Below are 14,723 nucleotides of genomic sequence, written 5' to 3' on the forward strand. Positions count from 1 at the left end.
CCAATACTGAACTTGCTTACGATGAGTCGGGACCAAGTCCATCATCCCAACCCGACTTCTCTTCAGGTATCGGCCTGGCTCCTGAATTCAATGAATTTGCTGACCTAAATATTCCAATAGACTGTTGTGAAGTGCTCACTAATGCTAGGGCCCAGGCTACCAATAAAACATATCAACTCAAATGGAAAAGATTTTGTATATGGTGTAAGGATTCCAATGTCCACCCTCTGACATCTTCTCCAGAACAGATACTTCATTATCTTCTTAATTGGCAAAATCAGGTCTCTCCCACTCATCCATCAAGGTTCACCTATAGCCATTTCGTCGTACCACTAGTTCACCGTCTTTATGGCCCCCCAGAATAGTAAAACAATTCCTGAAAGGACTATTCAGATTGTTTCCTCCAATTAAAATCCCCTCTCCTCCCTGGCACCTCAATATTGTACTTTCGCAAATGATGAAGCATCCTTTTAAGCCTATTCACAGAGCAGAATTGAAATATATTTCCTGGAAGACAGCGCGTCTCCTAGCGCTTACCTCAGCAAAGTGGGTCAGTGACATTCAGGCATTCACAATCTCTCAACCTTTTCTTCAATTTAAGTCGGACACGGTCATCCTTAGAACTAATCCTAAATTTAGCCCTAAAGTTTCCCTCAGGCTTTCATCTGAATTAGCCAGTAGTATTGAAGAGTTTCTTCCCAAACTCCTGCAGAAAGAGCACTACATTCCTTAGATATCATGATATGTCTCACATTTTACATACAAAAGACTAGCAGCTTTCGCAAGGTTGATCAATTGTTTGTAGGCTATGGACAACTAAGAAAAGTGTATCCTTTTTCCAAACAGACTATAGCTCGGTGGTTAGCCACCGCCATACACTTTTGTCACCAGCCAGCAGGAAAGCCACTGACAGCCAATGCCAAAGCTCAGTCCACCAGAACTGTATCCACCTCCATAGCTCTCTTCGCAGGAGTGCTTATACAGCAAATATGCTGAGTGGCAACGTGGTCTAGCAGCCACACCTTCACTCAGCACTACTGCCTGGATGCCGCAGACAGGATGGACAGAGCAGTATGACAAGCAGTTTCATGACATTTATTTGCATAAGGTGATACAATAGTTCTTTACCCACCATCCACTAATATATATGTTTATATGGATATTTTATGTTTACTGCTAATTATTTTGATTCAAGCATGTTAATCTATGAAAGATACCCCAATACTGGAGAATAAAATAAGTTACTTACCTGTAACTGTGGTTCTCCAATATTGGTATCTTTCATAGATTCACATGAGAACCACCCACCTCCCGATAGAGGTTCACCTCATGTCTTCTTCCCTTATACAGCACTTGTGATTGAAAATCTGAGAGACTGGAGGTTCTAAAGGGTGTTCTCGCCTGATTGGCTGGACTTTGGATCATTTCTAATAACACCGATAAGCTATTAAAGTGAATGTATTTTTAATTTACTGCTTTCTATGTACCACAGGACTCCCACTTCGACAACGGAGAATGATTCAAGCATGTGAATCTATGAAAGATACCAATACTGGAGAACTACAGTTACAGGTATGTAACTTATTTTCATCTTATGACTACTTACCTGTACAGCCTAGGCATCACCTCAGACAGCCCCCTCACACTAAGTGCTTCATTGATTGTTTTGATGATTTACCTTATGGTTACTAGTACCAGATAAATTATGGTCCAGTGGACACACTTCAGTTGCTCATTACATTTTCTGAAGAAAAGAAGTCTCATGGTGAAAGGGCCTCTGGCAACAAAATGCCACTCAGTTGAAGACACTAGTTTCACTACTTATAGCAGGCATCCTTAGCACACACAGATGGAGGCAGCTAGGGGAAAGTCACAGAGGAGGAAGCACCTTGGCTTAAGGTGGGACAAATCTGTAAACAAAAAACTGCAAGTTGTGAAGACGCATCCAATTTCTCTAGTAGAAGAAAAGGACCAACGTGTGGAAGCATGTGGACATCCTTGTGAGGGCTATTTGTTGCCCACATATATCAGGCTCCCAGAGTTTATTGCTGTTCTAGCTCTTTTTGTCTAGTGCTTCACCTTGCGACTAAGGACATCGTTGTACTTTGAGGAGGAGATGACTGACCATACCAGTAGAAAGATATTATTTTGCACTGTATCACCCAAGTCTCCTTCTGAAGAGACACTAGACACTTTAAACTAAACCTGTTTGCCATTCACTTCTTTCTAGTTCCAATCATCCTTGCTGTTAACAAGTGTGACAAATTTGAAGCTGATCCTGAAAGGGTGAAGAAAGAATTGCTTGCCCACGATGTGGTGTGTGAAGATTATGGAGGCGAAGTTCAGGCTATACGTATTTCAGCCCTTACGGTAAAACATTACTCTTTTAATGAACATGAGAAAGTCATTATTTTTTTGCATTATTTTTCCAGGAGGAAGCACTGTATGTATGTATGGTTATGGGTATTAGTACAGAGTAAGCCTAGTTTTAAAGCATCAGAAAAGTGTACAACTGAAGACAGCAGGGGTACAAAGCAAGGCCAAGTAAATACTTTATCCATGGGAGGGTTTTCTTTGTTGGCATACAAGTGGGATAAGCAATCAAAATATTTACTTATGGACAGGAATTCTTTAAAGAGGATGGTCTTCAGCTTATTCCTGAAGAATGAAGGTATTTGCAAGCTATGTGTTGTGAGTTCTAGAACCTTAGTGCATAGCAGTTTTTTCCTCCTGCTTGGTACTTCTGACAGTCAATTCCTCGGAAATACAGAAATATCTCCCAGGCTCCGAAGTAGATCTAGAGAACTTTCTAGCAGTACCACCATAAGCTGTTCATACAGGCTATGATGCAAATCTTAAGTGCGCTTCTGGCTTCGTCTTGTGTACCTTCAGGCTCCATGAAACCACAGTGGTCTCCAGTGAGGTTACCTCTGGCGTGTCCTTCCCCACCACGGTCTGTCTCCTTGGGACCCATTACTGGGCCTCTACTAAGTCAGATACAGACTTACATTCTGACCCTGTGATTCACCCTGATCCCTTTCTTCTCGATGCAGATACCAATTGTACTTATTCCAGTTGATGATCAGAAGTCTATGGCAGCTCCCAAACTGATGTTGAATTTAGCTTGACTGATGTCATGCTATGACATTACAGTAGTGCAACCAGTTGTCCTACAGACTGACTCTAATCTGGTGTCTCTGCCACGACTGAATAATCAGTGGAGGCTCCATTTTCTTTTTGACTCTGACTGATTCTGTACCAGGACATGGTACACCACATGTTGCTGATAATTATGTTGAACGGGGGAAGGAGGTTTGCTCCCCCCTCGTTTTACTGATGATGCCTTACACCTTGATTTACAAAATGCCTGTGGGCTCAACATCAACAGAGCTTGGCTCATCACATGGACCATTAATGAAAGAAAGTTCCTCACTGCCAGTACTGGTTTTGAGGGTAGCAAAGGTACTAGGATTGCAGTTGCCTTCTGCTGAGACTAAGACAAATGTTTTGACAGAAACTTTGCAGCCTGGAATAGCAACACCAAAGCCCTTTCTTTCATTCAGTGATGTCCTCACGAATACTTCGATGGCTACCTTATTAAAATGAAGTTTTATTCTTGCCCAGCTGTTAATCCACATGCCTGATCCACATGCCTGCTCCAAATGACCTAGATTTTCTCACCAGGCACCCTAATCTAGAAAATCTCATTGTGCAAGCTTGGACCATTAATCTCATTGTGCAAGTTTCTGACCAATTCCCAAGATAGAATGGCTTGATGCCTGTGGCAAGATGTTTTCTTCGGCCAGCCTGGCAAATCTGTAAGCCAGCAAGGTATTGGCAGCACTTCCAGAGGACCTTAGGACTCTTTGGTGAGACAATCAAAGATGGCAAGTCAGGACAAGGAGAGATAAATAATTTTCTCAGGTTTAGACACCTCAGACTGAAGAATATGAAAAAAACGTGTAGGAAGCTGGCTCTGTATATACTATATCAAAATGAGATATAGTGTGCACAGAGTTCAGGGGTTCCCCAGGAGCCTTGACAGAGACAATAATATATAATACTAATGCTCTATTTGTGGTAGTGTGGTTGAGCAGTTAGGCTTATCAGAGGGTAGTTTTAGCATTTGTTGTACACACACAAGCATATGAGAAAAATATTATTTGCAGGTAAGTACATTAAATGGAAGGTACTTTGCATAGTAATACTTAGAACTTTGAACCAAAACAGTAATGTACACAATTTTTCATAAAATGGCAATAAGCTATTTTAAAAGTGGACACCGTGCAATTTTCAACAGTTCCTGGGGGGAGGTAAGTACAGTTTAGTTATTACGGTAAGTAAAGCACTTACAAGTTCAGTCTCTGGGGCATAGGTAGCCCACCATTGGGGTTCAAGTCAACCCCAAACACCCAGCATCAGCAATACGGGGCTGGTCAGGTGCAGAGGTCAAAGAGGAGCCCAAATAACATGGGTGCCTATTGAGATGGGGGCGCTCCATTTCCGGTCTGGTAGCAGGTAAGTACATGCGTCCTCAGGGGGCAGACCAGGGAGTTTTAGTAGAGCACTGGGGGAGGGGGGGAAGGGGCAAGTAGGCACACAAAACACACCCTCAGCGGCAGAGGGGCAGCCAGTAGCAGTGGGCAAACAGGGTGTCGGGTCACTCAGACGTTGCAGGCAGGGCTCTGGGGGGGGCTTCTCGGGCCAGCCACAGACTGTGCAAGGGTGAGGGACACCTGCTGGTCACTGCTGCACTGGTGGTCGGTTTCTCATGGGCATGCAGGTGCAGTGCTTCTCCGGACGTCGGATATCTTCATCCCGGGCATTCGCAGTCAGGGGTGTCCTCGGGATTCCCTCTGCAGGTGTCGTCATGGGGGTTCAGGGAGGTCAGCCCAGGATGGGCACGTCGTTAGACACATCGGGATTCTCTCTGGGTAGTCGGTTTCTCTGGACACAGGCCAGGGGCGTCGGGTGCGGAGTGGTGGGGACTCGTGCTTCTGGAGTGAGGTGAAAGTCCCTTTAAAGATGGTTTCTTCTTTCGTGGTTGGACAGGTCTGCTGTCCATGGGAGTTCTTGATCCTTTGTGGTTGCAGGGTAGTCCCCTGAGTCGGCAAAGGTAGCTGGGCCCTTAGGATGTGTCGCTGGTGCTGGTTCTCTGAAGAAGGAGACAGGCTGGTAGTGCGGGGGCCAAAGCAGTTGTCGTCTTCCTTCTTTTCTGCTGGGTTTTTCAGCTAAGCAGTCCTTCTTCGTAGATCATCAGGAATCTAAAATCCTGGGTTCAGGGTCGCCCCTAAATACTGAATTTAGGGGTGTGTTATGGTCACAGGGCAGTAGCCAATGGCTGCAGCCGTTAGGGACCTTCCCTGGTCACAGGGCCCCCTGGTACCACTGGTACATTTTACAAGGGACCTATCTGCGTGCCAATTGTGGAAACAATGGTACATTTTTAGTGAAAACACTGGTGCTGGGGCCTGGTTGCAGGGTCCCAGCACACTCTCAGTCAAGTAAGCATCAATATCAGGCAAAAAGTTGGGGGTGAGGGGGTAACTGCAACAAGGAGCCATTTTCCTACAAAATGCTTGAAATAATCTCAACTACTTGTAATTATTTGGGGCACGTCCCACTCTATATTGTTCTTTTTGCCCATCATGCCACTTCAGATTAGACCCAATCATATGGAAGTCAGCCATGGTCCTGCTCCATTGGAAGCAGTCTAGCCCAACTTGCCAATCCTGGTTGTCTCTGAACCAGAACCCAAGGCTGGTCTTGCCTTAGTTGCGTTCTTCGGTCTTCAGTCAGATGCAGCTTGATTTCAGTGACACAGTGAGCACAGGACTTGTGTCTCAGCATACTATGCTGTCATGTGGAGTGCAGCTCAATACCATAAAGCCGCTTTGCACATTGTAGTGGACAACTTTTTATTGGAGACCATCTCCTAGACAGAGTGTAGTGTTAAGTTCCTACCCATGTTTAAGAGTATGTTGAAGTCTGGCTCTGATAATATTAAAGACTCAAGGTGGTCAAGAAATATATTGAAAATAAATATAAAGCTTCTTCTTATGACCCTTCAGCCCAAGTCACAGGTTACAGGTTACACCCCAGCCCAAGGTAAGGAAAGCCAACGCCTGGACTTGGCTGAGGACAGAGTAGTATTTGATGCTACTGCGCAGTTGCCTGTTGCCAGTTCACTCGCATGCAAGACACCATCTGTTGATTTGACCAGATGACTTCTTGAAGTCATTGGGCCCATTACCTGTACCTCTTGTTCATGATGTTTACCAAGTGCTTAAAGGTGGTGGCTGCTCATTTCTGGAGGGTCTTTCGTTATCTCAATGACTTATCAACAGTGGCAATAGTACCTAGTACACACCCATTGCTAACCATTCTACATAGTTTGGGGTTTACTGTAAACTCAAAGAAATCACACCTACAGTCTCAGCAGATCCAACAATTTCCATTGTCAATCCTGAATGCTGTCATGGTGAAAGCCTACCTTAATGAGCATAAGATGATGGCATTTCAACTGCCACTGCCTCTTTTTCACCTGTTGCCCCCATTAACTGTGAGAACTCTGATGAAGTTCCTTAGTATAATAGCATATTTCATAGCAGTTGTACAGAATACCAGACACATGTACCCCCTCCAGCAGCACCTTGTGAGTCAGCTGTCACAAGTGGAAGGTCATTTGAAAGATGTAGTGTTGATAAAGGCCAGTACTCTGAGCTATCTTCGTTGGTGAAACAGCAACAATCGTGTGCTAGGCAGGCCGTTCTTAGACACTTTTCTGCATAAGACCTTTGGCACTGACACATCATTCCTAGATTGGGGTGTACATCTTGGCAACATGACTGTTCAAGACACCTGCACTCTGTTACAATATTGGAAGCACAACTACTACCTCGAGTTACTGGCTGTCCATCTACCACTCAAAGCTTTCTGTTCACTTGCATGTGGCAAAGTAGTCCTTGTGAAGATGGACAACATGTGAGCAATATATTATATACAAAAGCAAGGGGGGGTGTCTATTTTCCTCTGCTACCTGCAATTGCACAGTGTATGTGGTAGAATACCTTTCATGGGTTTACAATGACTTTAAGAACCTGTTACGCCAGATGCATCAACAACTCCTTGATTGGGAATTCCACCCACAAGTCCTACAAGCGTACTTCCAAAGATAGGGAGCCCAAACATTGACCTCTTCACCACTCGCAAAAACAAAAATGCCTAGACTTCCCCCTACACCAGCAGTCCGTCGGCTGTGCGCAATGGATGAACTGGTCAGGGATATTTGTCTGCGCTTTTCCACTCCTCCCCCTCATTTCAAATGTGGTGAGACAAATGAAGCAGGTCTCCTTGACCCTCAAACTCTTAGCTTCAATGTGGACCAGATAGCCTTGGAACGCAGTGCAACTAGTAATGTCAATCAGTCTTCACAAGAAGCTTCCAATCAGGCTGAGCTCTCTCACTCAACAAGGCATAATCAGCCACCCAGACCGGAAACAACGTAATCTAGCAATCTTCCACCTGAGCTGAAAAAGTTGAATTATGTTCACCTGCCAGAGGAGCGTTTGACAATATTGCAAAAGGCATATAAGCCTACCACCCGTGCACACTACACTGCAATAGGGAAATGTTTTGCCCACTACTGCATATCAAAGCACCTAGATCCCCTCATTGTTGGGGTGAAGGACATAATTTCCTACATTTTCCACCTCCAAAAGGCAGGTCTAACATACACTTCACTGCTTCTTCCTTTTTTGGAATTTCTTCTGTCAAGCGTTCAAGCAGGATCTTAAAAGGGTGATACCCATGAGGACACCTTCATGTCAAGCCTGGAACCTTACTGTCGTTTTCACCAGGCTTATGGAATCACGTTTTAAACCTCTCCGACCATGGCAGTTACAGTTCTTTCATGGAAGGTAGATTTCCTTGTAGCTGTAACTTCGCTCCGGCACATTAGCAAGCTACAATCGTTAATTATTCAGGAACCATTCATTCAGTTACACAAGGACAGGGTAGTCTGTTGAAGCCAATCCCAAATTCTTACCTAAAGGTAGTCTACCCTTGCTTTTGAATTTGAATCAGACTTTTGAATAGCCCACTTTTTTCCCACAACCTGATTCTGTTGTGGAGAGAGCGTTGTAAATGCATGTTAAACAGGCACTCATATACTACATCGACAGGAGTAAGCCCTTCCGTAATACAAACCAACTTTCTGTTGCTTATGCTAAACCGTATAAGGGTCAGCCAGTTCCAAAGCAGGAATTGCAAGGAGGATTGTCAAATGTATCCAAACTTGTTATGCCAAGGCTTAACAAGTGCTGCCTGCACCCCCTAGGGCACATTCTACATGGAAAATGAGAGCCACCATGGCATTTTTCTAAAACATCTTGTTAGCGGACACCTGCAAAGCATCAACTTGATCAACATTATACACATTCACAAAGCATTATTGTGCACATATCGATAAGCTGTAATTGACCCAACTGTTATGTTGTTAGTTACTATGTTTCAGACAGCTACTTCATATGTTCATTAGCCACCACTAATTTACAGTGCATGCAAAACTTGTGTTCAACTACATGTGTGGCATACACATGCTCTGCATACTCCTGACATCTAGTGTTGAACCCGGGTTGTGCTAGTTGTTTTTCTTCAAAGAAGCATTTTCGAGTCACTGGATCGAGTGACTCCTTCTCGGTGCTGCTGCGCATGGGCATCAACTCCTTTGTTAGATTATTTTCTCTCTGTTGTCTGGTTCGGACATGTGTGTTTTTGCTCAGTCTTTCGACTCGTTCCAGTTCAAAATCTTTCCTTTGGTCATCTCTTTATCAATGGTATTGTTTCTCAATCGTGTATTCCCATCTTTGCATTCGTCTCCGTTCATCGGTCAGGGCATGGACCATGCGCCCTCTGAAGTGACGTCACCCATTTCAGCCCTGCTTCACACATCCAGGAGAGTCAGCAAATTGGAGGCACTCTCTTTACACCCTCCTTATACCATCTTACACAGACAAACTGGTTCTCCGGACACCTGCCTCCTTCCTTCCAAAGTTTGTGACTCCCTTCCAGACAGGCCAGAGCATCACCCTTCCAACCTTATTTGCTGTGTGTCATCCCTCCAAAGAGGAGAAGAGACTCCACCATCAGGACCGAAAAAGAGCATTGTTGTTCTGTCTTGACTGCACAAAAGAGTTTGGATGGACATTCAACACGTATTGGGCTGTGTAAGAGCTAAAAAGTGTCAGCACATAGGGGTGGCTCCTACATAGGTATTGAGCATGTCACTTCCTTCGCAGGCAACGCCGACGTGGAGCTGAATGACATCACCTACTGGCACACGGGTACTGCTCAAAAATCTCCTAGATCCAGTCTGATGTCTGGAGAATATTCTCAGGTAAGAAATCTGCTGCTAGATAGTCTATACCAGATAAAGCATTACCGAAGGTAAGTAACCTGTTCTATACATTATAAAGGAATGATGAAAGAGAGGTCATAAGAAATTAGATAAGCAAATACAGCCTGAATAGATGAGTTTTCGGTGTTTTTTTTAATTTCTTTTTCTTTTTTGAAGTGTAGGAGATTCACTAATTTGATCAGGGATGGAGTTCCATAGTCTGGAGATTAGGGAGGAGAAGGCCTGTTTAGATCTTTTGACTGTTACGGCTTTCAGGATTTCCGAGATTAGGCAGCTTCTGTTTCTGGTGTTCTTAGGATCACTGGAGAGTCGAAGTTTGTTACTGGATGTATTTTGCAAGCTGTCTTCAAATCAGTTATTGCTTCCAGGAATAACCAGTGGAGTTATCCTAGAATGGTTGTGCTACGATCGGATTTTCTGACTTCCGCAAGTAAGCACATGGCTCCATGTTCAGTGGATTTTAGAGGTGTTGTCATGCATCTTGAAGGCTCCACAAGATTGCATTTCAGTCATCAACATGGCTTACAACAAGGCATTGAACTACTGATTTGAAGTCAGAGTGAGGGATGTATGGTTATGGTTTTAGCTTTCTGAGCAGTGATAGTTATTTAAATGAAGATCTTTTCAGATTGATGATGTGATCTGTTAGGGTAATGAAAATCTTCTCAGCTTGAATCTGTTAGGGTGAGGTGATAAGATAGATGTCTTATCTACTTTTTCCATGTAGCATGTCTACAGTGTTTACTTTATTTGGCCCTCATAGCTATTTGATGCTCTAGATGGTTTATAATATAGGTAAGAAAATCATCACAGTTAATTAGGGACCTAATCCATGTTTCAAAAAAAATAAAAAAAATATGTGCATTTATGAACACAAGCCTATCCATGTCATCCATTTTTAAAAACGACACCAGTTATTTTCCACATCATTATTGGCTAAATATGTTTTTCAGTTATTTGTGTCAGTGATTTATACATAGAGCGTTATGAGGAGGGGCTGTTAATCAGTCCACCATTTTAAATTCTGTTTTGGTTTTACATTCAGGGGCCTTAACACGAATAGCCTGCATGCTTGTGCATTTTGTTGCAACCACTTATCCTAGCACGGTATTTTTGATCTCCTATCCAGGGAGAGCGACCATTTGTGCATCGTCTTGTTTTTTTTCAGCTATAAAATGAGTCCCCGAGTTAAGTGGTTCCTGTCCATGCTTGTTTGTTCGTTTGTTTTAAGGCTTGATTCTCAGTTTTTCCTATTTCAAATGATTCTAAGCTTGTTATACTAATGCCAGCGTGTATAGGGATTAGGGTGTGTGCTTATAAATTGAGTTAGTGCCTGTTCTATATTAATATCCCTGAAGGTTACTTCGATTGCAGCTGTAGCTTTACAGCATGCACTAAAAGTGCTTGGGCCGATAAGCGATTCTCCTTGCAACATTTCTGTCTCTACTGCTTACAGATATACTTGCACCATATTATTTCCAGATGCCATATAGGAAAGTACCCTCTTTCTTGGCATGGTTACTCCCATTTTCTACCAGTGTGTCAGTCAGTGTGTTTGACTGTGTTCACTGGGATCCTGCTACCAGGACCCCAGTGATTATGCTCTCTCCCTGTAAATTTGGTTGCTTGAACAACACCGCCCCCACATTTGGCATTCTGGTACCCCCTTGTAAGTCTGTAGTATATGGTACCCAGGGCATTGAGGTACCAGGGAATCCCTATGGGCTGCAGAATGTATTATGCCACCGATAGGGAGCCCATGTAAAATGTGACTGCAGGCCTGCCATTGCAGCCTGCACGAAAAGGTGCATGCACCTTTTCACTACAGGTCACTGCACCAGGTCCCTGTAAGTCACCCCTATGGTAGTCCCCCCCCCCCCCCTAGCCCAGAGGGCAGGGTGCAAGTACCTGTGTATGAGGTCACCCCTGCACTAGCAGAGGTGCCCCCACGAACTCCAGCTCCATTTTCCTGAACTTCGTGAGTACGGGGATGCCATTTTATGCGTGTACTGGACGTAGGTCACTACCTATGTCCAGCTACATAATGGTAACTCTGATCCTGGGCATGTTTGGTATCAAACTTGTTGGAATCATACCCCAATACTGTTGCTAGAATTGGAAGTATGATTCCAAGCACTCTGGGGGCTCCTCAGAGGACCCCCAGCATTGCTCCTACCAGCCTTCTGGGGTTATCCGGGCAGCCCGAGCTGCTGCTACCCCTCAGACATGCCCAGGAAGGCAGAACAAAGGCTTTCCTTAGGGAGATGGGGATAACATCCTCCCTCTTTGGAAATTGATGTTACATGGCTTGGGAGGGGTAGCCTCCCCAAGCCACTGGTATGCTTTGATGGGCACATTTGGTGCCCTCTGTGCATAATCCAGTCTACACAAGTTCAGGGACCCCCAGTACCTGCTCTGGCGTGGCACTGGACAATGGAATAGGGAGTGACCACTTCCCTGCCAGTCACCACCCCAGGGGTGGTACCCACAGCTCCTCCACAGGTTCCCTCGATTCTGCCATCTTGAATCCAAGGTAGGCAGAGGACTGTGGGAGCATCTGAGTGAACAGGTCAGGCAGGGGACATCAGAGCCCCCTCCTAAAAGGTGGTCACCTGACTAGGTGACCAATCCCCTATTCAGGGCTACTTATGGTCTTCCTCTGGGGTGGGTCCCCGGATTCAGCTTGCAAAATTCCAGCAGGACTTCTCAGCCACCTTTACATTGACTTCTGGCCACTGGAACTGCGAATGGATCCTCCAGGAACCAACAATCTGCATCCACGACGAAGACTCTGCTTGTAACATTGTTTCCACGGATCCTTCCAGCTTCTGCTACATTTCCCCGGCTGTGCATCCTCTGAGGGCAGCAATTCTTCAGCCTGCACGAGAAGGAATATGGAATCTCCTTTGGAGTGAAGGAGTCGCTCCCATGCATCTGCAGGCACCAAGTACAATGACGTCCGGCTGCGTGGATCTCCTCTTATCCTGAGCTGCGTGGATCCTGCATCACAAGTGGTATTCTGGAGGGTTCCCCTTTGTCCTCTCTACCCCTGACCAACTTTGGTGGAAGAAAGACTTTGCCTTCCCACGCAGGACAGTACCCCTGTGCTCTGCAGGTCTTGCAGGTACCAAGGCTTGTTGGCATCTCCTCCAAGGAATCTTCAGGCTCTGTGTAGCCCCAGCCCTCAACACTCCTTCCTGTGATGCACAGCCCTCTGCGTGCTTCTTCTGCAGAGTGGGACCCTTATCCAGTTGTGCTGCGTGGGCTCCTCTGCGACTCCTGGTTCCTCTTACAGTGGATCTCCTGTGGGGGCTGCCTTTTCTTCTGTGGACTACTCTATGCCTTGCTGAGGGTCCCGCTAGGACTCCCCCAACATCTCCCCATGGGTCGAGTCCACCTGAACCTTGCTTGTCCCCGGCAGCTCCACATTTTCTTCACTTTGGCTGCAGTGCTGACCGTCTTTGTCCTACCGTCGACCAACTCCTGCAACCACAGACTGGTGGGTAGTGGCTACTGCCTGCACTGGACACTTCTGGGACTTCTGGACTTGGTCCCCCTTCTTCCTCCGCTCTTCCTCTTCAGGAATCCACTGCTGGTTTCTTGCAGTCTTGTCTGGGTGATGCATTATCTTCTTTTTTGTCCCTTTTCGGTGGTTTGGGGAAAATCCTGTAACTTACTCCTTTCTTTCTGGTAGCTGGGAGACACTGAGGTACTTACCTTTAGGGTTTCCTAGTTCCTTCAGCTCCCCTCTACACATTCCACTTACCTAGGTGGGGGTCCTGCATTTGCATTCCATTTTTTTTTTAGTATATGGTTTGGGTCCCCTTACCCTGTAAGGTCACTATTGTCTATTTGTTATTGCACTGTTTTCTATTACTTTCTATGCCTATTTCTGATTATTAGTGTACATATCTAGTGTTTTACTTACCTCCTATTGGAGGGTTGTCGCTCTAGTACTTTTTGGTAATTGTGTCACTAAAATAAAGTACCTTTATATTTGTGACACCGAATGTTTTCTTGCATGTGTGTAAGTGCTATGTGACTACAGTGGTTTTGCATGAGCTTTGCATGTCTCCTAAAAACAAGTCTTGGCTGCTCATCCACAGCAACCTCTAGAGAGCCTGGCTTCTAGGCACTGCTTAATTTTCACTGGTAGGGGAACCCTGGACCTGGTATAAGGTGTAAGTATCATAGGTACCCAGCACACACCAAGCTAGCTTCCCACATGCCAGTATATAGATTTATTAGTAAATGTTGCAATATTTTCAGATGTTAATCTGGGAACTTCTGGGGGATACGCTCTATGCTTCCCAATATCAAAGGATTTAGCTTGATTATTTTCTAGATCCATGGGCTAGTTCCCTGTGGGCAAACATTTTAACATTGTTTAGAGCTTCCAAGTCGGATATTGCAAGCCACAAATCAACTTCCGCACAGCCCGTGAGTACTGTGTCCCCTCCTGCACACACTGACTGTTAAAAAGCCCCTTGTACAGGTCACCAGACTGCCACTGCCACCAGGCCATGGTCGGATACGAAAAACTGTTTTAGCTGCCTCGCTTTCTGGCACATCTCCGAAGATAGCCAAGTCCAAAACACTGTCTTCCACTTTGACCTCCGACACCTCGGTCCGAGACACTTCGGTCCAAACTTGGGTCTGATTACTTCGGTACGAACCCAAACAGCTGCTACCTCCTCCTTGTTGCCAAGCAAATTGCATCGACTGAAAACCTGGGTGCCGAAAACCACAGAGACCAGATCTTCTGAGCAGAAAGGCTCTAGCCTGCCTTGAGCTATGCCTTCACCTGTGGAACCTATTTTGGAGACCATGGGCGCTTGACAGTGCTACCTCCATATCCAGGAGGGTACAGGGTTAATAATTGCTCTCCCCCCCTGTACTTTTCAAGAGGAAATTATTCTTCCAAGAGGCTTTGGACACTTCTCCACCTCCAAAGAAGGTTACCAAGGACAAGGTTTCCTCTACACCTAGCAAGCCTTCTTCACCTCTTCCTCCTCCACCCCTGCTTGTTCTCCGCCTCCCACCACTCCTTTTTCACTTCCCTCCTACTGCAGGAGATTTTACACCTCAGGAATCCCCTGTATACACTGGGGAAGATTTAGGAGGGACACAGCAGGACCCAGATCCATGGGACACATACAACCCTGATCCCTTGTTGAGCAACGACCCAGATTTGTACCCCGCACGACCCACCAGAGGATAGCACATCCTGTCAACATGTGGCAGCTCGTGCAGCCGCCTTCCATAATGGTGAGGAAACCGGTCATATCTCGCTAACAAGGCCTGG

General features: G+C 45.4%; 1 protein-coding gene across 1 annotated transcript in view; it reads left to right on the forward strand.

Moving 5' to 3' along the window:
• The window catches only part of MTIF2 (mitochondrial translational initiation factor 2), a 350,344-nt gene that overhangs the window by 154,599 nt on the left and 181,022 nt on the right, over positions 1-14,723 (forward strand). Inside the window, exon 7 of the mRNA XM_069234182.1 lies at positions 2,231-2,370. Within this exon, the coding sequence (XP_069090283.1) occupies positions 2,231-2,370 (140 nt within the window). The remainder of the gene's footprint in view (positions 1-2,230; positions 2,371-14,723) is intronic.

This window comes from Pleurodeles waltl, chromosome 5 (assembly GCF_031143425.1).
Source record: "Pleurodeles waltl isolate 20211129_DDA chromosome 5, aPleWal1.hap1.20221129, whole genome shotgun sequence".
Taxonomy (NCBI): domain Eukaryota; kingdom Metazoa; phylum Chordata; class Amphibia; order Caudata; family Salamandridae; genus Pleurodeles; species Pleurodeles waltl.